Raw genomic sequence first — 27,743 nt, forward strand, 5'->3', positions numbered from 1 at the left:
CCAGATGCGGCGTGTGGAGCGAACCGACCCGGACTCCACAAAAACCAGACTATGTAGAGACACAAGGTCCACTCACCAAATCAAAAGCAAGGCGAGACTATTGAATCCTACATCAGTGACGTGAGGATCACAGCTAAAAGTTGTCACTTTGGAGATCTGACAGATGAACTGATTTGTGACAGAATAGTGTGGTATCAGAAATGACTGTATGAGAAAGGCTTTGCTGCAGTGAATTAACCCTGAACAAAGCTACTACAATCTCTGCATATATGAAATGCCTGAGGAGAGTAACAAGGCTCTAGTCCAGCCCCAAACAGCTGCCGCTGTTGAGCAATTCAGCCAAACTCCAGTGTTTGGCACAACAGGTCGAGACTTGAACCTCAAGCAGGCCAACGTGATGCAAAATCCATTACAAACTGTGGAGGCAGCCACGCCACAAATGTCCTGCTTTCTGGCAGCAGTGCCACATCTGCTGCATGTACATGTCATACGGTCAAAGGAGAAGGGCTACATAAAGAGGAGGGACAGAGAAAGATCGGTGCACCAGCTAGAGCTACAAGAAGATCGCACAAACATTTAAACATCTCATGTTGGTCTCTGAGAGGATCCTCAGAGTAACTTTACTGTGGTTTTTAGAAGCAGGCAGGATATGTGTGTGTTCTGAAACCACATCAACAGACTTTACATTACCCAGAATAATATTAATATATCACTATTGTCACAGTGAGTGGACACTCTAAAGATATGGATCATGGTAAAAAAAACCACCACTTTAGTAAATTAGATCATCCGACTTTTAGCCACAACTGATGATGCACAGAATCAGAGTCGGCATCAGAAAGGATCTTTTCCTGTAAAGTTTATTTTTAAAACCCTTAGTGTATTTAATGATTTGTTGGACTTTTGTACAAAATTGCACATAAAGTGAAGAATACCTCTTTGTAAGATATCTGTTGGTTTCTTGGTTATTGTTAAAAGGATCGTAGGCTCCAGCCTTCTGGTCCTTCAACAGCCGCATAGGCTGAACCCAGCGGCCTCTGAAAGGGGACAGAGTGTCCTACGGGGGACTTCCTGCCTGCGTCATCAGCTGTACCTCCACCGCTCCCGTTGCCTAGCAACCTGCTGCGCTCAACAGTAAAAGCCTTACTAATAAAGGCTTCTTTTATTGTCTCTGAATTCTGATTTGGGCATTGCGATCTTTTACATTACAGGTCATTTAGCTGACGCTTTTATCCAAAGCGACTTACGATACATTTTTAACCCATGGCTTTTAACATTTTGCCCAGGGAACAATTAGAGGTTATGTGTCTTGCTCAGGAACACTTTCGACATGGAACATGAGGCAGTCAGGACTCGAACCACCAACCTTGTGCTTCCCAGCACCTTCTCTACCCCCTGCGCCACGACAACCTTCTCTTTAATGGGAAAGTTTCCTGTCGTCTTGGTTGAAGTCATTCTTGCTTTACAGTTTTTAGAAACCCTGTCTGGAGCCTCACAGGAGACGACACTGAACTTTCAGACACATCTGACTGAAAAATGTTCTGCGGGGGTCTTCACTTTTTGACCCTCTGCTGACCCGAAGGCAGCGACAAAACCAAGCGCTCCTCACCTCTTGGGCTCCTAGAAGCACTTTTGGGGGGAACAGTCGTGCTCTTTTAAGTCTCGACAACGAGGCTAACATCGCGACTTTTGTTGCAGATATTGTTGTGTTTCAAAAGTAAAGTCAGATTTAATTCAACAGCGATAAATGTCTGGGAAGAGTTGTGTTATTTTACTGTGAACACATATTTACATTTTACTTCCTAGGGTGTGATTACAGAGTACAGCACGCACCGCGAGTCCCTGAAGGGGAAGACCTTTGACCCTGTTTAAACAGCTCAGACTGAGTCAAGCAGTCGGAGTGCATACTTTGATGGTGACGTGAGGACACACCCTCTCTGATGAAGGACAACAAGCTCTAACAAGCTGCAACACTTCACTCCGTCTGATGGAAGCTGAAGTGAAGCACGAAGCTCCTTTTCTACACGGACCTGCTGAGGACAGAAGAGAGCTGCTCACTGAGGAAGTTCATGTCTACGAGCTCAGTAAGTGCAGCTGTGATTGGTTGAATGACATCATTGATGGTCGTGAAGGTGTGATTGTTTAAAGCTGGGAAACAAGATGGCGCCTGTGTGAGCAGGCAGAGAGGAGCTGCTGTTAGTCTGAATGATGACGCTGTGATGAAGAAGAGGAGCTCAGTCTGATCTGGGGTCTGTGAGGACTGTTACTGATGAGGAGGGGAAGGTAGCAGACGGAGGGGCACTAGGACCCAGCAGGGACCACAGAGCTCACCTGGGCCTTTGTTCCTGAAACACACCTGAGAGACGCTCTGTTTGTCTCACCTGCTGCTTTAGTCCTTCAAGTCCACAAAGCTTCATGTTCATTTCTTCATCTGCTTTAAACACATTTGGTCACTTTTTAGTGTTTGACTGTGTTTGTTTTCTTTAGTCTTCAGTTTTTCTCTCATTGATCAGCAGGTTGTAGTCGACCTTTTACTAACTGATCACATGGTGAAGTGAAGCATCCCATCAGGAGAAAGCTTCCCCATGTTACCATGGTAACCACAGTGTTTCCATCAGGACAGCTACAGGTCACCTTACTGGTCTGTGTTTTACTGACTTCTGGACCCTGAAGAGGAGAAACAGCACAGCTCCATCTGCTGGAAGAAGAGTGATAACATTCATCTTGTAAAACACAACATTTATAGGATGAGCATTTTAACAGAGTTTAAAAAGGTAAAAGGAAGTTTGTCTTTCTCCAGAAGTCTAAACTTGAACAGACAACAAACTGAAAACGCAGAAGCATAAACTAGGCTTAAGTGTGCGTGTTTATATTTTAATACTAAGCAGAACTGTCTGGAGGCGGATCAAAGTCAGGGAGGGTGCAGAGGCACATGGAGCAGAACATACAGATGCAATAGTCTTCTGGTCAGCGAGAGGTTTCATCTTTTTCTTAGGTGGCATTTTTGCCTTCTACTTTTCCTGCTGAAGGAAAAACGGGATCACGTGGGAAGCGGCATGTATGCGCAGACGGCGTGTGCGCATAACAAAATGGCGGCCGCCGTTCAGAGTGTTGTTCGTTGCCACACAGCCACCACCGGAATATGTTTTATTTATTCCACTACACACGTTAAAACATCACCGACCTGAGTAAACACAGCATAGAGCAGTTGAAACGTGAATTCATTTACTACTGAGAAGTTTGTATCTTTATTGTTGAAATGGAATCTGCGGTTACTGGCTAGTTGTTGTTGTAGCGGCTAAACTAGCACGTCGCGATACTCAAGGGGATCATGTCTGCGCAGAGTTGATGCGCAAAGGCTTGAAGCGGCGCTTGTCAGGTCCGCTGACAGGTTTCTTTCTGCTAGTTACGGTGATTTTTATGGAAGTCCATTTCCGCCACAAAAAAAAAAGAGTTGAAAGTCGACATTATGACTTGAGATGTGCGCATGCGCAGGCTCCTTCGTTGTTTGGTACATTGACTTTATAAACCCTCTTGGCGACTTCTGGTCAAAAGCGACCAGCGACCTTATCTGGTTTTATTGGAGACTTCTGTGGTGTCTGACGTGGCGTGACGTCACTGAAGCAGGAACCTGGCGGCTCGCAGCAGTCCAGCTGCAGTCAGAGGAGACACACGTCACGTGCAGGCTGAAATCAACGCGCGCATGCGCAAAGCCGCCGCCGATTCTGCAGCGTCTCTCCTCGTTGAGAAATTGCCAATACTGGTTCAATAAAGAGAGAAGAACTTTTCAATCGTTACTAATCACGATAACTACGTAATAAATACCATCCGGAACGTATTTTATCTCCCTAGAAGTTCGATTTATTTCGGACTCGGAAATACGGAAGATAATTTAGACTCCGCTAAAAGTCGGACGTCTTGTTTGTTATGAGAGAGGAGTGAGCGGGTATCGAACGTACGACGGTTACACTTCGCTAAAGTTGGAAATATATTCACACATTCACACTTCCTGGTTTAATAGCTGCTCAGTGAGACGTTGTTCAACTCTGTGTGACCGTATATATATATATATATATATATATGTGTATATATATATATATGTGTATATATATATATATATATATATATATATATATATATATATATATATATATATATACAAGGTCTATAATAGAAATATTACTAATATAAAATATGTTGTATGGTTTGAGTATAAACAACCTTTTGTTTGGTTTTACAGGACTGATCTTTGCACCACACTTTTGGTTCCCTTCCACCTATACTTACTTATAATATTGATATTATAAAACTATACATATCTCGTGTTGTCATTCTGCATGCTGAGTTTTAGTGGCCTGTATAGTGATTTAACATAAATAACGTCCTGATGGACCGCTGCCTCCTGCCAAAGGAAAGCGCTTAAAAGAAACACAACATTTATAGGATGAGAATTTAAAATGACGTCTCTTGACACGTTGTCTCAAGACAACAACACAAAGTGTCCCATGAGAGTTTTAGTGTTGAGGTGAATGAGCTCTGTGTGTTTGTCCTGATGAAGATAATAATGTGTGAGCTCTGCCAGCAGGTTGGTGTGAAGGTGTGAAGGTGTGGACTCTGCTATGAATCAGGCTGAGGACCCAGAGGACGGAGTCCGTCCCTCTGAAGCCCCTCTGTGTGGGGAACATGACAGCCAGACCAAAGCTCAGAGGTGAGAGGACCATCTCCAACTGTCCTCCACTCGTCTCCATGTCCCAACGTCTCTGACTCACTGACTCTGCTTCTACATGTGTGACCAGGACCCATCAGAGACCAGGACCTGGACCTGGACCCAGCTGTGTGTCCATGAAGAGTAACCGGTCTATGAATCTTCCTCCAGACTTCAAAGATGTTGGTCCCTCTGTTGATGCAAGGTGAGGGTCTCAGGCTGATGATGAGGGTCCTTCCTCAATACCTGAGACGGATGATGACGGATGATGATGTATCACATCACACTGCATCAGCTTTATAAATGTTTCATAAAGTACAGAGACGGTTTGAGCAACAACAATGAATCAATTAATGTTCTTTTAGTTAATATAACCTACAGTTCAAACATGAAGAGGGTGATAATCAGTGTCCTCGTCCAGTTAAATGCACAAACACACAACTGTGAATGAATGTAAGTTTTATTTAAATTGTAGCTGAAGCTCGTCTGTGTGTCCACATCAATAGTGATTAACCTCATAGTATTTAATGTCTATGATACAGTGATCAATGAGGCTGCAGTAAGATGGGGGACATCATTAGTGATTAACCTCAGGGGAACACTTACACGGTCAAACAAGGAAACAACTAGAAACATTTTCACTTCATTGCATGTAGATGACCACACGTGAAAGATCTTACGGAGAAATACTCAATAATTCATATTTGGAAAAAATGCGTTTATTATTATTACAGCTCAGAGTCCCTTTGAATGCACAATAATAGACAATAACAAGCTGCATACAGACAAGATGTTAAAGTTTAATTTAAACAGATATGAATCTAAACTCTGATCTCAAAGAGACGAAACGTTACTGGTGAACGAACATCAGTCTGACAACAGATTAGACGTTATGAACACGCAGCCTAGTTATAGTCTATATCTCATGTGTATATACACATATATACTGTATGTGTATAAGCTGAATTATAGTATAGTTTCATCTCATGTATAACGTGAATACCAGCGGGTCATTTCAAGAAGACTCCCCGAGAACAGGCCGCATATTGAGAAAGAGCCCAGATGTTTCCATCAGACTTTCTGTTGGACAGACTCTGACTCTTTATGTGTGACCCAGGACTCATCACAGACCTGGACCAGGACCTGGACCCAGCTGTGTGTCCATGAAGAGTAACCGGTCTATGGGTCCTCCTCCAGACTTCAAAGATGTTGGTCCCTCTGTTGATGCAAGGTGAGGGTCTCAGGCTGATGATGAGGTGTTTCTACCAGACTCTCTGGTGGAGGTTCTGGGTTTCTTGCTCCAGGGCCCTTCAGCAGTGTCCAGTGAGGGAGGGAGAGCTCCATGGAGGACTTGGTGAGACCTGTTGGGACTAAACCAAACTGACTGGTGAAGAAAACAGTGAGCTGAAAGACTGAGCTGTTGATTCTCAGTGGGACCAGCAGGACCAGTAGACCTAAACCACTACAGGGAGTCATGTGGTCCACATCCAGGCCTCACGTCATGGACCTTTACCTTGTTTTGGTCTCTGTGAGGACGGACACCATGTGAGCTGATGCTTCATGATTAGATGATGATGTGATGATGTAATCTCAGTGTTTCTTTCAGTTCACATCAGCAGAGAGGAAAGTCTCCTGAACCCAGATGTTTGTCCATGAAGAGTGATCGGTCTAAAGGTCATTGGATTAATTTCAACGATGGACGCCGTTCTTATGACACAGAGTAAGTTCTTAAACAGATGAAGAACTGTTCTGATCCTCAGCCATGAATTACATAAATGTTTTTTCATTGTTTAAAGTGTTGTCTTCATGACAGAACTCATTATCTTCATCTAACTGGTCTGTGTGTGTTTAAGTGTGAATCATTAACTGTAAACATCCTCAGATGTAAACACAATGTGAGCTAGTTCCTCCACATCAGGATCAGCAGAGGTCACATCTGGAGACAGCCTCAGGTTTCTGGAGACAGATGACTGGGACTGAACATGTGATATGAATAAACTCAGTGCTCTGTGGACCAGCTGACGTGGTCTCTTGACTCCATGCAGAGGTTTGGACAAAGTATCGTCAGTAGACTCTGTGAAAAGGTCCAAAGACTAGTTTCAGAAGATCTAAGGAGACTGCTAGAGGTTAGGGGACGGACTAAAGAGGTTTGGAGGAGTTCCATAGGACTTTGTACCAGATGTAGAGGTCTGCACACGTTTTTATGACCCACAGTAAGAACTAAAACCAGATGAAACTGGTGACTAACTGTCACTCAACTAATAAACTGTCCGTCATCATCGACAGTCTTCAGCATCTGGTTGTCATCATGATCCATCATGACAGATGCCAATATCTTTAACTAATGTTGTATTGGTGTTGATGGTCCAAACATCATGTGAGCTGATGGTTCATGTACCTCCACAGAGAGGACCAGGAGAGCTCAGAGGTTCCCACAGGTCCGTCTGCCCAGCAGCATCAAACACACCTGGACTCCATCTTCATGGTGTGTACATGAACAACTACTTTAACATCTCTCAGGTTACCATCATCTCCATGCTGCACTTTGTAGACCAGTGGATTGTCCGTCTGTCCAACATGGACCTGATGGTGGCTTCCATGTTCTAGTTGGTGTCATTCATAGAATGTTCTGTTCCAGCTGCTGGAAGAGAACATCCTCACTTTTGTGAAGAACGAGCTGAAGAAGATCCAGAAGGTTGTGAGTTCAGATTACCCAGAATGCTTAGAGAAAGAGGATGAGGAGGTGCTGGATGAAGAGCAGAGGAGGAGCAGAGAGGCCGTTGTGAAGATCTCAGTGCACTTCCTGAGGAGAATGAAGCAGGAGCAGCTGGCTGAGCGTCTGCAGAGCAGTAAGAGGATTTCTCTACAGACTTACCATGCTGATACATGAGACCTTCACTAATGTCTCCAGAGATGAACAGAATATATTCATAGTCATTCTCTGAGGAAAGGACATGTTGAAATCTATTCTTTGACTCATTGATCTTCTTTGTTGTCTTCATTCAGGACTTCTTGCTGCAGTTTGTCAGCGTGAACTCAAATCCAACCTGAAGAAGAAGTTCCAGTGTGTGTTTGAGGGGATCGCTAAAGCAGGAAACCCAACCCTACTGAATGAGATCTACACAGAGCTCTACATCACAGAGGGAGGGACTGCAGAGGTCAATGAAGAACATGAGGTCAGACAGATTGAAACAGCATCCAGGAGACCAGCCAGACCAGAAACAACCATCAGACGAGAAGACCTCCTCAAAGCCTCAGCTGGAGGAGAGGAACCAATCAGAACAGTGATGACTAAGGGAGTGGCTGGCATCGGGAAAACCGTTTTAACACAGAAGTTCACTCTGGACTGGGCTGAAGACAAAGATCACCAGGACATACAGTTCACATTTCCATTCACCTTCAGAGAGCTGAATGTGCTGAGAGAGAAGAAGTTCAGCTTGGTGGGACTTGTTCATCACTTCTTCAGTGAAACCAGAGCAGCAGGAATCTGCAGGTTTGAGAAGTTCCAGATTGTGTTCATCTTTGACGGTCTGGATGAGTGTCGATTTCCTCTGGACTTCCACAACAATGAGATCCTGACTAATGTCACAGAGTCGGCCTCAGTGGATGTGCTCCTCACAAACCTCATCAGGGGGAAGCTGCTTCCCTCTGCTCGCCTCTGGATCACCACACGACCTGCAGCAGCCAAACAGATCCCTCCTGAGTGTGTTGGCATGGTGACAGAGGTCAGAGGGTTCACTGACCCCCAGAAGGAGGAGTACTTCAGGAAGAGGTTCAGAGATGAGGAGCAGGCCAGCAGGATCATCTCTCACATCAAGACCTCACGAAGCCTCCACATCATGTGCCACATCCCAGTCTTCTCCTGGATCACTGCTACAGTTCTGGAGGAGGTGTTGAAGACCATAAAGAGAGGAAAGCTGCCCAAGACCCTGACTGAGATGTACATCCACTTCCTGGTGGTTCAGTCCAAAGTGAAGAAGGTCAAGTACGATGGAGGAGCTGAGACGGATCCACACTGGAGTCCAGAGAGCAGGAAGATGATCGAGTCTCTGGGAAAACTGGCCTTTGATCAGCTGCAGAAAGGCAACCTGATCTTCTATGAATCCGACCTGACAGAGTGTGGCATCGATATCAGAGCAGCCTCAGTGTACTCAGGAGTGTTCACTCAGATCTTCAGAGAGGAGAGAGGACTGTACCAGGACAAGGTGTTCTGCTTCGTCCATCTGAGTGTTCAGGAGTTTCTGGCTGCTCTTCATGTCCATCTGACCTTCTTCAGCTCTGGTGTCAATCTGCTGTCAGAACAACAAACAACCTCCCGGTGGTCTAAACGCTCTAAACCCAATCCTAAACCAATGCGTCTCTACCAGAGTGCTGTGGACGAGGCCTTACAGAGTCCTAATGGACACCTGGACTTGTTCCTCCGCTTCCTCCTGGGTCTTTCCCTTGAGACCAATCAGACTCTCCTACGCGGCCTGCTGACAGAGACAGGAAGTCGCTCACAGACCAATCGGAGAACAGTCCAGTACATCAAGGTGAGGATCAGTGAGGATGTGTCTCCAGAGAAAAGCATCAATCTGTTCCACTGTCTGAATGAACTGAATGATGGTTCTCTAGTGGAGGAGATCCAACAGTCCCTTAGATCAGGAAGTCTCTCCACAGAAGAACTGTCTCCTGCTCAGTGGTCAGCTCTGGTCTTCATCTTACTGTCATCAGAAGAAGATCTGGAGGTGTTTGACCTGAAGAAATACTCTGCTTCAGAGGAGGCTCTTCTGAGGCTGCTGCCAGTGGTCAAAGCCTGCCACAAAGTTCTGTAAGTACAGAGAGAATAAGATTCATACATCAGAACTTAAATATTCTGCCATCTTTTATACTTACTGCTTGTTCTTCATCCCTCTCTTCAGACTGAGTGGCTGTAACCTCTCAGAGAGAAGCTGTGACGCTCTGTCCTCAGTTCTCAGCTCCCAGTCCTCTAGTCTGAGAGAGCTGGATCTGAGTAACAACCACCTGCAGGATTCAGGAGTGACGCTGCTGTCTGCTGGATTGAAGAGTCCACACTGTGAACTGGAGACTCTCAGGTCAGGATCCAATTAATGTCCACTTGGTGTCTTTATTTACATCCATGCTACATGGAATTGAAACACAATGTTCATTCACAATAAAACATAACAGGGTCATCCTATTAATCTTCTTATTTATGCTACGTGATAATATCACTAATTGAGAAAAATGGGTTTGTCTTCAATGATTTAAATGTGGGTCTAAACTATCAGCTCCCTTCTTAAAATTGTTTGTTTAAGATTTCAGGTTTCATAAAAATCTTTTTCTTCAGGAAATAAACCAGAACTTTGTAAACAGAGGAAGTAATCTCAGGGACAAAACTTTGGCCCTTTTTGTGAATGTATGTTTGTTTCCCTGACATTACAAGAACCTGTTAGACAAAACAAATTCAGTAGCTTAAAAAATAGACAGTCTGAAAGACAATGTTCCTTCACAAATCAACATCACAGGTACATCCTGTTGTTCCTCTCAAGCTTTGTTATGTTTTGTTTTGATGTATTTAATGGATGAAAAGGATAATAGTAGAGTAGGACTCAATACTTTTTTGTCTGATGGTTGTTTATTTGTAATTAAGGATGTAAAAAACACAAGATCACACAAAAAAGATTAATTTCTCATTAACACTCACTTTGTTCTCTCTCTTCATCTTTCTTTAAAAGAAGTCAAATAGAGGATAGAGAAGCCTAATTCTGTATTTAGGTTCTAATAAACATTAACAACAACAATAACTATCCCTGCCTCATCCTGATATTGATACTACAGTACTTACTGTAAATTGTTCCTCTTGTTTAATATGGAGCTAATTACATTTTCTTTCGTCCTACTGATTTTATTTTAGTTCAAATACATCAAAGAAGATTTCATTTCATAACAATAATGTTATCTTTCTTCTTGTTGATTGTTCTCTCTTCAGACTGGATGGCTGTAACCTCTCAGAGAGAAGCTGTGACGCTCTGTCCTCAGTTCTCAGCTCCCAGTCCTCTAGTCTGAGAGAGCTGGATCTGAGTAACAACCACCTGCAGCGTTCAGGAGTGAAGCTGCTGTCTGCTGGACTGGAGAGTCCACACTGCACACTGGAGACTCTCAGGTATGAAGAGGCCTGCTGCAGTCACATACCATGAGTCTGTTAAAGGAGGTAGAGCTGGAAACCTTTTCTCTGTGAAACTCTCAGCCTGGTTAATGTGACCCAGACACACCAAGCTGACCTCAAACTACCAGAGACTCATCAAACTGTTTGTGTCCCACATCAGACCTTAAATACAGACAGAAGTAGATAGGGAACATTAGCCTTAATGAGCCTAATCAATGATGTTGATTCATTTATTCGTAGTTTTTAACCATTCACATCACATCCTCACAGACCAGGGACATTTAGTAACACACACCCATAGAACACAAATTATTACTACCTGGATATATAAATATAGCTATATCCCTACTTGCAAAATTCCCTAGACATGATTATAACATGAGCATATGGTGGACAATAAGAAACATTTTGATGAAAGGCTATTGGATGGTTAGTTGCTCGTCATCTTCCCCCAGTGTGTGTTGTCCTATTAATTAACAGTAACAACAATCAAACAGACAGCATGTTGGTTAATAAACAACAAAAAGAAACAATCTGTTCAAAGTGTCTTGAAGGATCATCACAGTAGGAATGTAGCACACATGGACAAACGTGAGGCGTGCGTTAGTTTTTAAGAAGTGCTTTATTCCTCCGTTAGAACAGGTAAGAAGTGCGCATCAGATACACAGGTAAACTTTAGCTCACTATTTTCCTTCTTTCCTTACTTCTCCCAAGCGCGCGAAATCATCTCCCGCTTGACTCCTAAAACAAGGACCCCTTAGGTGACCTCAGTGCCTGTTTGAGCATAACTCATTCTCACTTACCAACAGATTTACAGAGTATCTCTTCGCAAAAGAACATATGCTAGTTTAATGAACAAATAATTAGAAAATCAAATACATAAATAATGGAATATAGGTGGGTGTCCATTTACTGTAGCATCTCAACACTGTGGACTCCACACTGCCCCTTTCAAAATGAATGTTCCCGACATTGGCTCTAAAGAGAAAGTTCTCAGGAAATTCATCTGCTGCCGTCCTTCATGTGTTAAAGCCTTCAAAAGTCTGCAAGTATTTGTTTAGCATAGAAGTCCTATTTTAGTCCTATTTTCTCCATTAGTAAATTCTGTCAAAGTTCAGTGCATCTGGAGCTTGGACGCTACGTCCTGACTCCCGTATTCATTTAAAAGGAGTTTGTCTTACTGCTGAATTGTGTAGCGAGCTAAATACGCACAAGGAGAGCAGAACAGCGTCTATGATGGTCTCACTGTGCAGCATCTGCAGAACATCTGTCTGAGTATCAGCAGGAGAAGGTGCTGCTGAGAGAGTGATCTCCTGAGCCTGATTCTGATATTTATATTTCATAAAGCTTTGCCTGCATGTTAGATTTCCCTCTTTACAGCTTCCACCATGGATAGCGTGCTCATCGATTGTCACCAAGTGACTGCGGCTGACATGTTGAATTACATCATCTCCATGACGACGATATTTGACTCATACGGTCTCAATGTTGGGCATTTAGCTAGCTAACGTTAGCTCGGCTAGCTCGTAGGGAACGTCACCTCATCTGTGAAGAGCAAGCTAACATCGGCCGAGTTAACGGCACAACTTCCATCACACCACCATTCTGCCTGAGCTTCACTTCCACTTTAGAGGATTCACGTCTTGGTGCCGTGCAGCTGGCTCGCGCTCACTGGCACATAACGGCTGGTCTTTGGCACCTTAGTGGCACCTTGGTGGCACCTTAGTGGCAGCTGGGTGCCAGTTGGCGTCTCAGCAGCGACACCCGTTGGTTCACAAGCAGCTCAGAGAGAGAAAACAGCAGAGAGAAAGTCGACATTCTGCGACGCAGTTTGAGCGAGTTGTTAGAGCAGTGTCAGGATCTCCGATCCCCCCGAGTTGGCTGATGAGAAGGATCGCAACACGTTGATCAATTAAAGTCAAAAAGTTAACATTTATTTATCCTGCTTGCTTGCAAGCAGGAGGTCCAACACACCAGCACGTATCTCAGCGCTCGGCGTAATGACGTCTCCGAGCAGTAAAAACGCTGAGTTTTTATACACATGTGGAGAACGTTCTCCGTGCCAGTTACGAGAAGCTGCAAAGCAGGTTGAGATAAGAACCCAGGTGAAGCTGAGGGCAGCACACACACACACACACACACACAAGATCCTCCTCAGTGGTCGGTGCAAATCATTATTAATTGACATAAAGCAAAAACGTGGATCCGGAACTTTCGTACCGAATAAGATATGAACCAAGGCCATGAACAGAAGTCCTTTGCTTTGAAGCGTCTATGAGATCGAGTTGACCGTCCTCCCTTCTCAGGACACAGCTGCAAAGCAACATTTTGTATCATGCTGCTCTTTGCACATCAGGGTCAAATACAGGACACTTGAGACACGACTTTAGCACAAAACAATGTTATAACATATTTTATCAGTACATGCATCTCACAGCAGCGATGAGGATCACAGAGCTTCATGGATTAGAGTCTCATGATGAAAACAACAGGGATCCATTTGAAGATGGTTGAATGCATTTACATAAGGATGTTCTGTAATATCACAGTAATAATGCAGAACGTGACGTCAGCAGTCGGTGCCTCTGTGGTGTGAAAAACCAAACAGGGAACTAAATAAACTAACTAGTGCGTTTCTTCTGCTTGTTTGTGTTCATAGTACATGTGTTGTTGGTTCATTGTTCATTTTGAAACATGCACATTGTGTGAACACTGAATGGTCTGTATCTGCTTTATCTTTATGAAACAGTTTAATGTGAATGTTCCTTTGCACACGTCCCATGAAGCTTGATCTGTAGCATGACGTCATTTCTCCCGTTTGAATTCACATCTGGTGAAAGTACAGTGACAGGTCCATTTCTTATTTGTTATCCATTCATCTTCTTCATGAATATATTCCAGCACCTCGTCGCTGTGTGACGCCTGACTGACAGTCTGTGGTCGTCTGTAAGTAGTGGTAGAAGAAGAAGAGGTGCTCCATGTGGACATGAAGGACAAAGCTGTGTGTGAGAGTGATGTAATGTCCATGTCTCCATGCTGCTCTGACCCCCCTCCTCCTTTCAGGGTGGAGCCTGATGGAGTCCGATGGTTGAGACCAGGTCTGAGAAAGTGTAAGTGTGCTTTGATTCATGAAGATTCAACCATCTTCACACTGTGACATCACTCATTCACCTCTGTGATGTTATCATCAAAGTGTCAGTAGATGAACACATGATTAATAACTGCAGCTGTATTGTGTCTTGTTCTCTCATCAGATTCCTGTGAACTCACAATCGACACAAACACAGTAAACAAACACCTCAAACTGTCTGACAACAAGAGGAAGGTGACATGTGTGATGGAGGATCAGTCACATCCTGATCATCCACACAGATTTGACTACAGGCCTCAGCTGCTGTGTAGAACTGGTCTGACTGGTCGCTGTTACTGGGAGGTCGAGTGGAGAGGAAGAGTTCATGTATCAGTGAGTTACAGAGGAATCAGGAGGAAAGGAGACAGTGACTGTTTGTTTGGATACAATGATCAGTCCTGGAGTCTGATGTGCTCTGATGATAAAGGTTACTATGTCTGTCATAATAAGACAGTAACATTCATCACCTCCTCCTCCTCCTCCTCTGGTAGAGTAGCAGTGTATGTGGACTGTCCTGCTGGCTCTCTGTCCTTCTACAGAGTCTCCTCTGACACACTGATCCACCTCCACACCTTCAGCACCACATTCACTGAACCTCTTTATCCTGGGTTCAGGTTCTGGTCTTTTGGTTCCTCAGTGTCTCTGTGTCCTCTTCAGGAGGGAGAGTCTCCTCCTGGTGGAGAACCTTCCTCTCTGCTCACCACATAGTTCAGTCTGTACAGCTGATGGTGGTTCATGTGGGTGTAGATGCAGGTGGAGCAGGTGAGGGGTACCTGAGCTGGTCTGGACTCTGGGGGGTCCACAGCTCTCTGGGACTCAGATGGAAGTGTGAAAGAGCTCAGCTTAATGCTGCTGTGCTCCTTCAACCAATAGATGATCATTTAGATATTGGTTCCTAATTAGGCTTTAATCTTCATCTTTATGTGTTCAAGAAGACATTTTATAAGACGCTCTTTCATCTGTCCCCCCATATGAGACAAATGTGTCCTTATGTGTGTGTGCGCTTCATCAGCAATAATAAAAACAAGGTGAAGAAGGAAAATATGAATGTGTAATTCTTTTTGAGCCCATTTTAACTTCAAATCTTTCTAAATCTGTTGAGTGAAATCAAATCTAATTTCACATAATCAGGTTTGTTTTGAACAAGAAGCTTTTTAATGGTTCAGCAAACCTCTCAAGGAAATATTGAATATGCGTTACTTGTGTTTTTATTCACTATAATGTCATTTACAACATTTACTCCATGTGTTACTTTAACAGAAATAGAATTGTTTGGCTCTAATGTTAATAAATGACTTTTATTGGAAACAACTGTACATGTTTAAACAGGCCATCAAATAAAGATGCTTTCAACACGCTGTATTATTTCTTTTGACATGAAATACTCTGATCCTTTTTAAAGATGCTGTACTATTGACTTTTGTACTATTTCCTCCATAATATCTGTATTTATTCTACAGCCCTGTTGCTGTGTAAATAGCACAGAGGAAACATTGGTGGTGCAGCATGTTGAAGAAGGAAGTGAGTAAATAAAGAAATGAGTAATGAATAAGTTGCTTTATTAACCTTATTAACCTTCACGCAGAGCCGTCTCACAACAACACAAACTACTGAGCTCGCTACTTCAGGTGCAACTTGAAGCTTTCATTCTGCACCAAATATCACACTTAAGTCACCAACAAAAACACACAAAGCACAAGCACACATTTGATAACAGGGTGGAGTTTATCTCCTCACAAAGTGGAGTATTGAAAGTGTGTGTTGGACAGAAATATATATATAAATAAAAGTGATCAAATCTGCTGGGTGTAAAATATACATACAGCAACATGAATTAGCAATTTTGGTGCCTTAGAACGTTGTGTCAATGCAATGAGCTTCATGGCCTCTTAACCTCTTGTGAGTGCTTATGAGTGACTACAGCTGGTGACTCTGAGGCATTTAAATAGAGCTCATTGGATACAAACGCCCACAAACGCTACAATGGGAAAGTCAAAGGAGCTCAGCATGGATCTGACAAAGCGAATCATCGACTTGAACAAGTCTGGAAAGTGACTTGGAGCCATTTCAAAGCAGCTGCAGGTCCCAAGAGCAACAGTGCAAACAGTAGTTTGTAAGTATAAAGTGCACGACGCTGTTTTGTCACCATCAGGAAGAAAACACAAGCTATCACCTGCTGCTGAGAGAACATTGGTCAGGAGGGGGAAGAGTCAACAGAGAACCACCAAAATGCAGATCTGCCAAGAAGTAGAAGCTGCTGGAACACAGTGTCCATGTCCACAGTCGTGTTTGGCATCTCCATGGACGGAGAGGCTGCCGTGCAGGAAGGAAGCTCTTGCTCCAAAAGCGCCACCTTAAGGCTCGACTGAAGTTTGCTGCTGATCACGTGGACCAAGATGAGACCTTCTGGAGGAAAGTTCTGTGGTCAGACGAAACCAAAAAATGAATGAACTAACGCAGATCAGCTGTTCTGGAAGCGGATACTCAGAGTAAGTCAACTCGGAGTTCAGGGATAGACTCAGAGTTTGTTGAACCTCCTTTCTGGAATACCCCCCATGTCTACCGCCAAGCACGGTGGTGGTAGTATTATGCTGCCAGTGGATCTGGTGCTGGTGGATGTGAACAATGCTGAAGAAACAAGTCCATGTCAGAGTGTCATCACATTTAACTGAACAGCACCAATTCTGTTGTCCAGAGGAGCGGTCAAAGATTCAACGAGAAGCTTGTGGACGGCCACCAAAAGCGCCTAATAGAAGTGAAAATGGCCAAAGGACATGTGACCAAATATTATCACTGCTGTATGTATATTTATGACCCAGCGGATTCTGTCATGTTCTCTGTTAACCCATAATTAAGTCCTAAAAGAACCAAACCTCATGAATGTTTTTGTGACAGAGTGATTGGAACAGATTCTTCTATCAGAGGAAAATCAGACTTGTAGGAATAAGGGGAAACTCAAGGAGAGCCATGACATCATGTTCTTTACAAGTGTATGTAAACGTGTGACCACAGCTGTAGTGGGTAGATATGTGTGTTTAGCTCTACAGGCTTCATGCTGTCCTGATATCCACATGTCAGGCCGTTGATGAGCGTAGCTGATTTCCTGTCACGCCACCTCATCACTGGCTCTGTCACAGGCACTTTGCTGGAGGCCCACTGGCACAGTTCTTGTTATCATCTCCTATTCTACATTCTCTCTCTACATCATAAATCACATCACAGTTTTTAAATACAATTAGCAGAGCCAGCTGTTTTCTGACACATTGTGTACAACTACAGGATCTTTACAGTAAACTGATGGAGATCAGATGTAAACATTTGATTATCATATAACCACAAAATACTCAATGTTAACATTGTAATGAGTTATTTAGACAAGATGATTTCAGACAATATCAGGAGAGAAGATTCAGCAGTGACACAAAATGAGAATCTTACTGAACAGGAAAAACAATAGGAAAGCCTACTATATACAGAATAATATGTACAGTATTATACGTTAATTTCATTAATGTACATTTAAATAATGAAACCAAAAACACATAAGGAAATGATGTGAGAAGTAATTTAAGAGTAGCAGGTCCCCAAAAGGGAAAAAAGGAGAGGGACGTCAGCAGAACAATGGGCTGCATCTCATTGACCTTTGACCTGATCATTCGGAAGTAGCTGGGTCTCTTGGTGTAATGCATCAGAGGGCGGTCAGGCTGAGGCCCTGCTGGGACGGAGAAATGGAAGTTATATTCTACTGCAAAGGCAGGGCAAATGCATTCTGGTAGCTCTCCAAATTTTGGTGCATTTTTGTTTGTATTCTTGTCATTATGTTTCATTTTTCTATTCTGTACATTTTGTCTCTTTCGATCCAGCCCCTCTCTCCTCCGGCCTTGAATAAGATCTGTGTGGCCGAGCCTCAGTCCTGCGCCCGTGAGCAGATCCGTTCAAACCTCAATAATTGTGACCCCAGAATAAAGTTGTGAGGGTGATGGTTACCGGTGCGATATAACAATAAGTGTGAATCTGTTGGTTTAAAAAAAAAAAACACTTTAATTTAAAGGGAGACAATGAGAAGTTGGGGCCCTTGAAGTGAAAAAGTCCAAAAAGTTCCCATTAGTTGGTGACGGCTGTAAGTTTAATGATCGGGTGGTGTGAATTGAAGGTCTGGAGGAAGAAGTCAAACTCCTTTCCTGAGTGAGGCCAGACCCAGACTTCATCCAAATAGCTGTAGTAATGGTTGCCTGGTTCTTCCACGTCTCCCTGTTGTGGTGAATCTCCTTGTTCCATGTGACCTTGAAGCCCTTGAAGTCCACCGTGGTCAGAGAGCAGCTGCCCTCTGAGCCTGTACTCTTCACACTGGACCTCTTTCCATCACTGCCACGGACACTGTGGTCACTGTGGACAGTGTAGACATGTGCACACAAACACACATCCTGTCAGACGTGTTGAGGTAGAAAGCTGGTGCCTCTTATTGGACAAAGCAACGCCGTCAACGTTACCCTTCAAAGTAAAAGCATCAACTTGTTGTAAATATTGTTTCCTAGCGTGTTTAGATGATAATGCAGCTGTGCTGTTCATGCTTAAGGTTATAGTGTATTAAAGTACTAGTTTCCTTAAATAAACAGTGTGTAGCGTATCGGGGGATCTGTTGATGGAAATTGAATAGATTCTTACTATATGCTGGTTTTTAATAGTGTTAAAACTATCTAGGGAGGGGTGGTCATGTTCCTACGGTGGCCCAGAATGGACACATGAAAACAATTGAAATTGGGCCTTTTGAAGGTCTGTTTTAGTTTCTATCTGTGACTTCCTGTCTTGGTAGTAGCGATCTGATGAGATGAGGACGTCAGCCGATGGTCCGTGAGGGGAAGACGGGAGCAGGTTGGGGACGGCTGATCTACACCACAGGATCATCTAAAATAAGTGTTTGTAATCTTCTGTTTGTCACCTCCAGCGTCTGAAGGCAGCCGTTCCAGATCGCGATGCCTCCTCAACAAGCGGAGTCACAGTTTTCTCCATCATTTCTGTCAGCACTGTAAATGTTGGTTCCTGTCAGGGATGCGGGTGGGAGGCAGGACTCAAACGCAGACTTTGTGGGAAACAAAAGGACTTTAATAGTCAAAAAGCCGAAGAACACAGGAACCAAGGGAAGAACAGCTGGCAGGAAACTAAGCACATCCACAACAAGAGACAATGAACATGCGTGACCAAAGACAATGACGCGACAAGTGACACAGGAGACACACGGCTTAAATACACAAGGGAGGTGCAGGTGATTGGACACAGGTGGAAACTATTAAGACGATCACAGGGGATGACGGGACAAGGCAGGAAGTGAAGTTACCCGGGGACACGAGTGGCAGAAAACTACAAAATATAACAGGAAGTGAACCACACCGTGACAACGCCACCATGAAGTCAATGAATCCTGCCGGATACGGAAGACACGCCCACGCTGCCATCAAGGCTCACCAACACAACACGTCACCATCTGTTTGCTCATTTCTCATTCCTGTGTCATTTGTACATAGAATGTGGATTTGCCTTTACATGTAGTACATGTTACTTCAGTAGCACCTCCGCAGCGTTATTAGTTAGTATCTCTTCCTTTTGTACTTAAGATGGTCTCAGTGTGACCAATGATCTTATCTGGACCCACATGGCTGCTTCAGCACTTCAGACTACATGTACAATCATCCTGTTGTTGTAATGTTTCCTCGCTGAGTGGATTCGGACTGTCGACATGTTTTCAGCCACAGTTCATCTCCTCCCCTCCCTACACGCCTTCCCCCTAAGTCATTGTCTCACATGAACAACCACTGACTGCCTGCTACTGGAGGACAAGTCCACCAGAAGGTGCTGAGCGTCTTCTACTACCTCATTACTAATTCACATGTACAAAGACTAAACCTTATTCTAATGAATGTATACAATCAACTATTGTTAGCAGGCGGTGAGCTGCGAGCGGCAGCGCTGGTTTATCTGATGTTACACCCAGAGTACTCGTCTGCTTGTTTTACCTCTGAAAACAAACTTTGTCTTCTTCTTATTGGTCACTAGTGCAGAGCCATGTGGAGTACTGCATAAATGAAAAGGCCGCTCATTGATTCAAAGTGGTCACCTGTCTAAAGAACTCCTCCAGAAGGGATGTGGTCCAGCGATGATGGAGGTCCCAGCGTTTGGCAGGGTGGCTGATGTCAGCAGTGTGCAGTAGCAGGGACGAGGCCTTTGCTTTGTCGGGCCTGCAAGTCCAGTCCAGTCAGTGGACGCGGCGCGTGAAGGGTTGTAAAGCAGAAACAATCATGGTTTGATAGTTTCAGCATTGTGAAGGACTGGAGTGACTGGCAGCATGAGGCGGGACGGACCCAGACGTGAAACACTCACGCCTCATGTTGCTGCAGGTGGCTTTTCATCCCGTTGATCTGCTGGAAGTGGCAGGACATGTCTGTGGCCAACACCATCTCCACCACCAGAGCCCGAAGCTCTCTGAAAGAGGGCAGGCAGTAAAACATTCATGCTCCCTACAGAAGGAATCTTAGATGAAGCTTGGGGAAAGTTTAATCAGAGGAGACTGAGATGCTTTCATCCTGTTGCTGTCACTTCTATATTTCTGCAGCAATGCAGTGCCAGATCGATGCAACTCTGCCCCAAACTACTCAACTTGTCCCTAAAATGAGAGTCATTTGATTCTGCTTGACTGTATAATAAGGTGACGTGTTTCTCCCTGGTATCATCAGCTGTAGCTCCCTCTAAGCACCAGTAGGAGGCAGTATTTTAGAAGCAATGACTTGCACTGTAATCTGGGGGTTGTATTGTACAGTGAATTATTATTTGAAGTCATTGAATGGAAACAGCGGTAAAAAAGGACGTCCCTTCAGCTGCAGCGCTCTTCTCTTACCTCCACTCGTCTTTGGAGAGATTAGACAGAATGTTCATGTCATCACTGTGCTGTAGAAGGCGATATGCAGCACTGACGTAGTAGTTCTCCAGAACAGCTCGGTCATTGTACAACATGGCGGTGTCTGACCTGCAAATGCGACACGGCTACTTCAGGAATGATCACCCTCACCGTCATCGTCAACGACCCCCGGTCTTGTCTGTGTGTGTGTGTGTGTGTGTGGGTGTGTGTGTGTGTCGGTGTGTGGGTGTGTATGTGTGTGTGTAAGCAGGTGTAAGCTGTCAGCCGCCCGCTACCTTAAACCGGATTCTTCGGTTTTACTGTCTGCCTTCAAAGTAAAAGCTCAGTAGCGGGAAAAGAAGCGGAAAGAGAAGGAAGAGGACAGATAAGTGAGTTTAGCAGGATGATGTGTGTGTGATGTATTCTATAGATTTGCACAGGGCCTTCGTCTCAGACAGGTTGATATGGTGGAGGACGATATTGCTGCAACCCTCTCCAAGATGGGCACAAAACTAAGGAAGGTCTGCAGACCTTTTCATTAAAATGAATGTTTTTGGTTTCTTGTACCATAAAGCTTTCGCTCTCAGTCTACTTTCAGTCTGCATGTATAAGTATTCTCATATTGTTTTTCATATATGAAAAACTAAACAACCATTGTCGTTATCATGCAATTTGTATATGATCGCACTGCAAAAAGTAAAAATACATTGATTTCTTACATTTAGTTCATCATAGGTCATCATGTAGTTGGTCAATACACCACATGAGCTATTTATGTTTCTTTCCATTGTTTTTTAACAGTATGGGAGAGGAAGAATGGGTGGCATGGAGAAGACGGAAATGGGTCTTCGGCGTGCTTGGTGTGCAGCAGCAGAGGAGCAAGAGAGCGAAGCCGGTGCTGCGCCTTGTAGAAAGAAGAGGACCTTGTCCCACTGAATGCACATCATGTCAGGATAGGATCAAACATCATTAGTGATGAATGGCGTGCTTATCGTTCCCTGCATGCACTTGGTTACAATCATATGACTGAATCATGCAAGGTGGCATGTAGATGCCCAAACAGGTGCTGAATCAACTGAATCATTCTGCCCTTTTCGATGCTCCTTTTCTCTTCTCATTTAAGTACCAGGAGGAGCTCTTCTTTCTGAGGGTGAACAAGATCACCTGATTCCTCCACCTCGCGGTGCCTTTTGGAGAGTGACTTCTTTGTTGCTGCTGGCTGAATGATTGCTCATTCGTTCCTCCATGATGGGCCGGGCCTTGGAGGACTCAGCCCAGCTGTTCTGCATGTGCTCTTTGGTGGAAGCCCAGAAGAAGTCATGATGAACATATCAAGGACTGTGCTGACCTCGATATCCGCAAGACAGTCAAAGTGGTAATGTACATTTTTACAGAAAGATTGGAATGATACCGATTTGGGGCAAGTAATACCTGATGTCAGATATATAACACTAAAATCACACTGTTTACTCATTTAAACCAGCGTGCTGAAGCAATATTTAAAGCATCTAATTATAGTGACTGATAATTAAGTAAAATGGCTTTTTTGAGGATGTGACGAGAAATGAGATTATTTTAAATGTGGTTTAAGATCTCAGGTTGTTGTCAGCCGTGTAATTGAAGGTAATTGACAAGTTGTTCTATCGCAATTTATTGTATAGATTCTGAATATAATGCAAATCTTGAGAAATGAGACAATCTATTCTAATGGTCCTTATTAGCTGGAGGGTACAGAAGAATTGTCATCTGAAGGAAAGAACAATACTAATGAGTTGTCACTGTCTTGGGATTTGCCTCAAGTCACATGTGAGAACAGAAGATGCTGCTGGACAAGCTGGTGCTCCACGCAGTGAGTATTCTCATCTGTACTTTAACAGATCATTTAAAGCAGACAGACAAATGAGCGTTGAAGTTCAGACTCACAATGTTCACATTGTGTCTTTTTTGTGCTGCACACAGATGTTGGTGAGTTGATTGTTTCGCGCTAGTTAAGTAGTTAAAGATTAGTAAGGCGGCTTTCCTTTTCGTAATGCAAATGCTTTGCAGGTACTTGGAAGAAGCTCAAGACGGGTTAAACAGTTACGAAGGGGCTTAAAAGAGACGCTGATCTGGCCTTTGCTACCTGAGAGGAAAGACACAATTCCCCTCCTCTTTCCAAGAGCATGTGATGTACAGCGCACACCACAGGTCAGTGACCCCGTGAACTCACACTAGTGACTTTCTCAGAAATGACATGCGTTTTCTACTCTCATGCAGACTTTGGTTAAAGTGAAGTTACTTATTGATCACTGGTTTCCTCCCTTTAAGTTAAACCGACATCACTGCATAAGCAAGTACTGCTCAGACATGGTTGTCCTGAAGTCTTTGCAAGTTGTGTTTCATAGAAATGAACTGACAGTAATTGCTGCCTAAAAGGAAGGAAACCAATTAAAGTGTTACTGTGTAAAAACCTCCACTGTTACATTACAGGTCATTTAGCAGACGCTTTTACCCAAAGCCACTACATTACACTTTCTTTTTTACATTTGGCCCGGGGAGCAATGAGGGGTTATGTGTCTTGCTCAGGGACACTTCGACTTGAGACATCACATCACATCACATGTCATTTAGCTGATGCTTTTATCCAAAGCCACTTACAATAAGTGCGTTTCAACCATAAGGAAACAAACTCAGAAGAACAAAGTGCAATTTCATCAAATAAGCCGCTTTACAACTTGCTGTAGATAAGAACCATTATAAGTCCAATGTAAGTGCTACAGTTAGTTAGTGTGTTAGTGGAGGTAGAGTCTGAAGAGGTGTGTCTTTAGTCTGAAGATGTGAAGGCTCTCTGTGGTCCTGATGTCTTTAGAGACCTCCTTCCAACATTTAGGAGCAGGACAGCAAAGAGTGGAGATCTAGTCGAGTGTTTTGCTCTCAGTGAGGAGGAACAAGCAGTTTATCACATGCAGAGCGGAGAGTGCGGGTCGGGATGTCAGGTTGGACCAGGTCCTGGATGTAAGCTGGACCCCATCCATTCACAGCACGGTACATGAGCACCATGTTTAGAGGACTTAGGAAGGTTAAAGAGCAGTGGAGCTGCTGCATTGTGGATGAGCTGCAGAGGTGGAATGGTGGTAGCAGGAGACCTGCAGGAGAGAGTTACAGTAGTCCAGTAGGGAGATGACAAGAGCCTGAATCAGTACCTCCTTCTCAGTGAGAAGAGGACGTGTTCTCCTGATGTTGTAGAGCGTATCTACAGGATGGTGTTGTCAGTGATGTTGGAGTCAGGGAGAGTCGGCTGTCGAGTGTCACGCCGAGGTTCCTAGCAGTCAAAGTGGGCGTTAACACGAAGTTGCCAAAGTTGAAAGTCAAGTCCTGGGTCAAAGAGTCTTTTCAGTAATGGGGCAGCCGGGACTCGAACCACCAACCTTACGGTTTCCAGCACACCCGCTCTACCCCCCTGCGCCACGACGACTCCACTATGCTTCTTTAAAATAACAACAATGTCCTAATTGAATAAAAGTTGTATTATTATAATTGAAAATGTCTCAATTACCTTTCCGCTGTTATATTGTGCTTTCAATTCTCTTGTTTGGAAACAAGTGTCAACTCTTAGTATAAAATCAATCCGTCAGATGGTCTTGGAGAAGATAAAGTGTCCAACACAGGACGACGACGAAGACAGTGACGTCTCTTTGGAGGATACATGTCGGACCACAGGATTCCTTCGCTCATTTATTGAGAATGTAAATGAATAGAACCTTTTGAAAGGTCTCCATAGGTTATTTAGCGGATACTCTACTTTTATTTTTAACTATGAATTCTGAACAACTCAAAGCAGAAATGAACCTTTTTCCCCAATTAAAGTCCTTCTCTGCAGTAAAATAAATATTGTCTTTTCTGTTTAGCATCTGTCAGCATCCTTGGGAAACTCCTACAGTTGTGGATAGGATGGAATGTGCTCCCCAGACACCAGCTGGATATCAGCGTGGTGGAGAGCAACTTCTCCACTTCCTCCACCTGCTTCCACCAGCTGAAGCTTCCAGTACAAAGACTACTGCCACTCTGAAATGGACCTTCTTGCTGCTACTTGTAGGACACTGTGTTTGGGTTGGTCTAAGGACTCTGTCCATCAAGATAACACTTTGTATGTGCACTTTAGAGCTGCAATGAATAGTCAACTAAATCGACTACGTCAATTGTGAAAAATTGTCGACGTGGATTTTTAACGTCAGCGCATCATATATTTTATGTTAGAGCTGCCGGTAATTTTCATTCAGCATTGCAATGCACTACCGGAAGTGCAGGGGGCAGTATGGCTTACATTGTCTATATGCACCAAGGCATAGACATACTTACACCAAGGCAAAGAAGAAGAACGATTTTGAATCACGGCGGAACAGAGCTCGACCGAGAGCTTCAAAAGTCTGGGAATATTTTACCAGCAAACAAAATCTACAGCTACAAATGGGGACTCCTGAACACAAACTTGTCCAAGATGTCAGTACCAGGTGGAACAGCACCTATCACATGATTAGTCGCCTACTGGAACCGAGGTGGCCAGTCACTGCAGCCCTTTCTGACCCGGCAACACAGAGAGGGAAACGATACCTGGACCTCAAAAGCGATCAGTGGACCCTTCTCCAAGAACTGGCCCAAGCTCTCCAGGCCTTTGAATGTGCCACTGTGTACTTGAGTGGTGAGAGTTATGTGACAGTCTCTGCACTGCCTCCTCTGGTCAAAGGGCTTCTGAAGTCCACCCACACTTCTTATGAGACCTGTGCAGGCCTTCCAGGCAGCTGCTTCAAAGGAAACCACTGCACGGTGGTCAGGAGAGGTCACCTTCACCGATGACAAACAGAGCAAACAGATCATTGCAGCCGCACTTGACCCACAATTTCTACAACTGAAATTCCTGACACCAGAGGAGAGGTTCAGTGTTCAAAACAAGGTACAAGCTCTGGCACTACAGCACATGGATAGGAGTACTGGGAACCAAGATGCCACAGCATCAGCTGAAAAGGGATCTCCAAATAGGAGGACTGTTTCAGTACTGGATTCACTGCTTGGATCAGACTCCACAGACTGTGACAATGACGACAGTGAAGAGGACGCGCACAACCAAAAGATCCGTGATGAGGTGCTGATGTATTTTGGAGAGCAGCCTCTGTCAAAGACAGAAAGTCTCCTGTCTTGGTGGAAGTCGAATGAGATTAGATTAGATTCAACTTTATTGTCATTGCACAGGGTACAAGTACCGAGGCAACGAAATGCAGTTTAACATCCAACCAGAAGTGCAAAATAGCAAAAAGTTCAGAGTATGTGCACATGTAAAGTGTAATAAGTGAATAGATAGATATGTACAGGAAGAAATAGTTATGCATAATGAACAGTAAGAAATGGATATGCAATAACAGTCAAATGTTCAGTGGCTGGAGGAGGGTGTGGCAGTCAAGCCAGGGTGGAGGGGAAGAATGAGGCAAGGTTTCCAGCTCTGGCATCACTAGCCAAATCATTCTTGTGCATTCCAGCTACGTCTACTCCCTCTGAGCGGCTCTTCTCAGCAGCTGGGAACATCGCCTCCAAGAAGAGAGCCAGCCTCAGTCCAGAGCATGTCAATATGCTCACCTGTTACATTGCAATTTGAAACGTGTATGAATGGTGTGTTCCCCTGAAGTCATTTGGATTTACTTTTAAACCCTTACTTGCACTTTAATTGTCGGGAAGGATGGACTATTTTTTTTAGTTTTGGACTTTGAATGTTAGAGTTATTTTGCACTTGCAGAGGCTTGATTGTTATTTTGAGTTACTTTTAAAACTTTATTTGCACTTTACTTTTAAAAGCATATTTGCACTTTAATTTGTATTACTATTTTGTTTATTTATAATGATGTTTACACAACTTGTTACTCAAATACATTTGAATTCATATTTCTACATTGAAGTCAATATTTTTTTGGGGGGGGAAATAATCATTAGATTAGTCGATTAATCGGAAAACTAGTCGATTACCAAAATAATCGTTAGTTGCAGCCCTAATGTGGGTACTGTGAAACCTTCAGTTTCAATCACTGAATGAAGCCTGACGCATGAGGGACAAGAATCACGACTCTTGATCAGCGCGTTTGTGAGAGATCCGCGGTCTTCAGTTCATTTACTTATTTTTGTGTAAGTAATATGTTTCAACTTAAATGACATTTACAAGTAGTTGTGTCCCGTTGTTTTCATTTGTCCAGTTATTGACGTGTCTGATGCTCAACCAGATATTTGAATATATTAGAATATGTGTTTCTATGTCGTGTTTGAGCAGTTTTGGCCGCCCGAGCCAGTAGCAGGTTCATGAGTCTCTGAGAAGTGTCTGAGGCCTTGCGCAGCCAAAAGGCATCAGGTGGGACAGAAGCAGAGACGTCAGAAGCTCTGGACGTAAGAGGGACCTGCCGGTGTCCCTTCAGCAGGTCCAGCGTTGTGACGTAGGTAGCTGCACCCATACGGTCTGCACCGTCCTCCATACGAGGCCACGGAAACGGCTCTGCTACGTGACGGCCTTCACTTACGTCGGTCTGTGCAGAAACGCGGGGAACCATCCGACTCGGGTCAATGGGCCCAAACACGAGGTTTATTTTAGTGGTAAAGTTTAGTCACACGTGACTCAATGACATATAAGGCTGAACAAATAGAACTACATGCATTCATTCACCTCAACAGCTCAATCACAGTTTAGACCAGAAATAGTTCTCATGGAGAAAAACCGACGCACAGCAGTGACGTTGCACGCGCCCAATTTATTGTGTTAATAGCCGACACATTGAACCCAGACAGCAAGGGGGGACCTGCAGTAAGACATGAGATGTTAGCTCTCAGCTCAGGGAAGCACTTTGAAATGTGTCATTTG

General features: G+C 43.9%; 1 protein-coding gene and 1 long non-coding RNA gene across 4 annotated transcripts; both read left to right on the top strand.

Annotated features, from left to right (window-relative positions):
- The first annotated feature begins 1,938 nt into the window (after positions 1-1,938).
- Positions 1,939-15,338, top strand: LOC144390274 (protein NLRC3-like). 3 transcript variants are annotated; one of them, XM_078096752.1, is made up of 11 exons: positions 1,939-2,084; positions 4,586-4,708; positions 4,797-4,910; positions 5,823-5,936; positions 6,312-6,425; positions 7,112-7,190; positions 7,344-7,554; positions 7,712-9,515; positions 9,607-9,780; positions 10,677-13,963; positions 14,108-15,338. In XM_078096752.1, exons 2-10 carry the CDS (start codon positions 4,620-4,622, stop codon positions 10,882-10,884), a joined length of 2,907 nt encoding a protein of 968 aa, XP_077952878.1. In that variant the 5' UTR covers positions 1,939-2,084; positions 4,586-4,619; the 3' UTR covers positions 10,885-13,963; positions 14,108-15,338. The 3 variants fall into 3 exon arrangements, with proteins under 3 accessions (XP_077952878.1, XP_077952877.1, XP_077952876.1); XM_078096751.1 differs by having other exon boundaries at positions 1,955-2,084; positions 4,583-4,708; XM_078096750.1 differs by lacking the exon at positions 1,939-2,084 and having other exon boundaries at positions 4,355-4,708.
- Positions 15,339-22,506: 7,168 nt separating this feature from the next.
- LOC144390395 (uncharacterized) lies at positions 22,507-27,058 on the top strand. The gene is made up of 2 exons (XR_013454434.1): positions 22,507-23,059; positions 24,760-27,058. It is a non-coding gene; the product is annotated as an uncharacterized LOC144390395 (long non-coding RNA).
- Positions 27,059-27,743: the final 685 nt, after the last annotated feature.

This window comes from Gasterosteus aculeatus, chromosome 21 (assembly GCF_964276395.1).
Source record: "Gasterosteus aculeatus chromosome 21, fGasAcu3.hap1.1, whole genome shotgun sequence".
Classification (NCBI taxonomy): Eukaryota; Metazoa; Chordata; class Actinopteri; order Perciformes; family Gasterosteidae; genus Gasterosteus; species Gasterosteus aculeatus.

Bases quoted from the DNA above. Each gene is read 5' to 3' on its own strand.
- LOC144390274 (XM_078096752.1), top strand. From the start codon at position 4,620: ATGAATCAGGCTGAGGACCCAGAGGACGGAGTCCGTCCCTCTGAAGCC. The intron at 9,516-9,606 runs GTAAGTACAGAG...CCCTCTCTTCAG, and splicing joins AAAGCCTGCCACAAAGTTCT to ACTGAGTGGCTGTAACCTCT. The intron at 9,781-10,676 runs GTCAGGATCCAA...TTCTCTCTTCAG, and splicing joins TGTGAACTGGAGACTCTCAG to ACTGGATGGCTGTAACCTCT.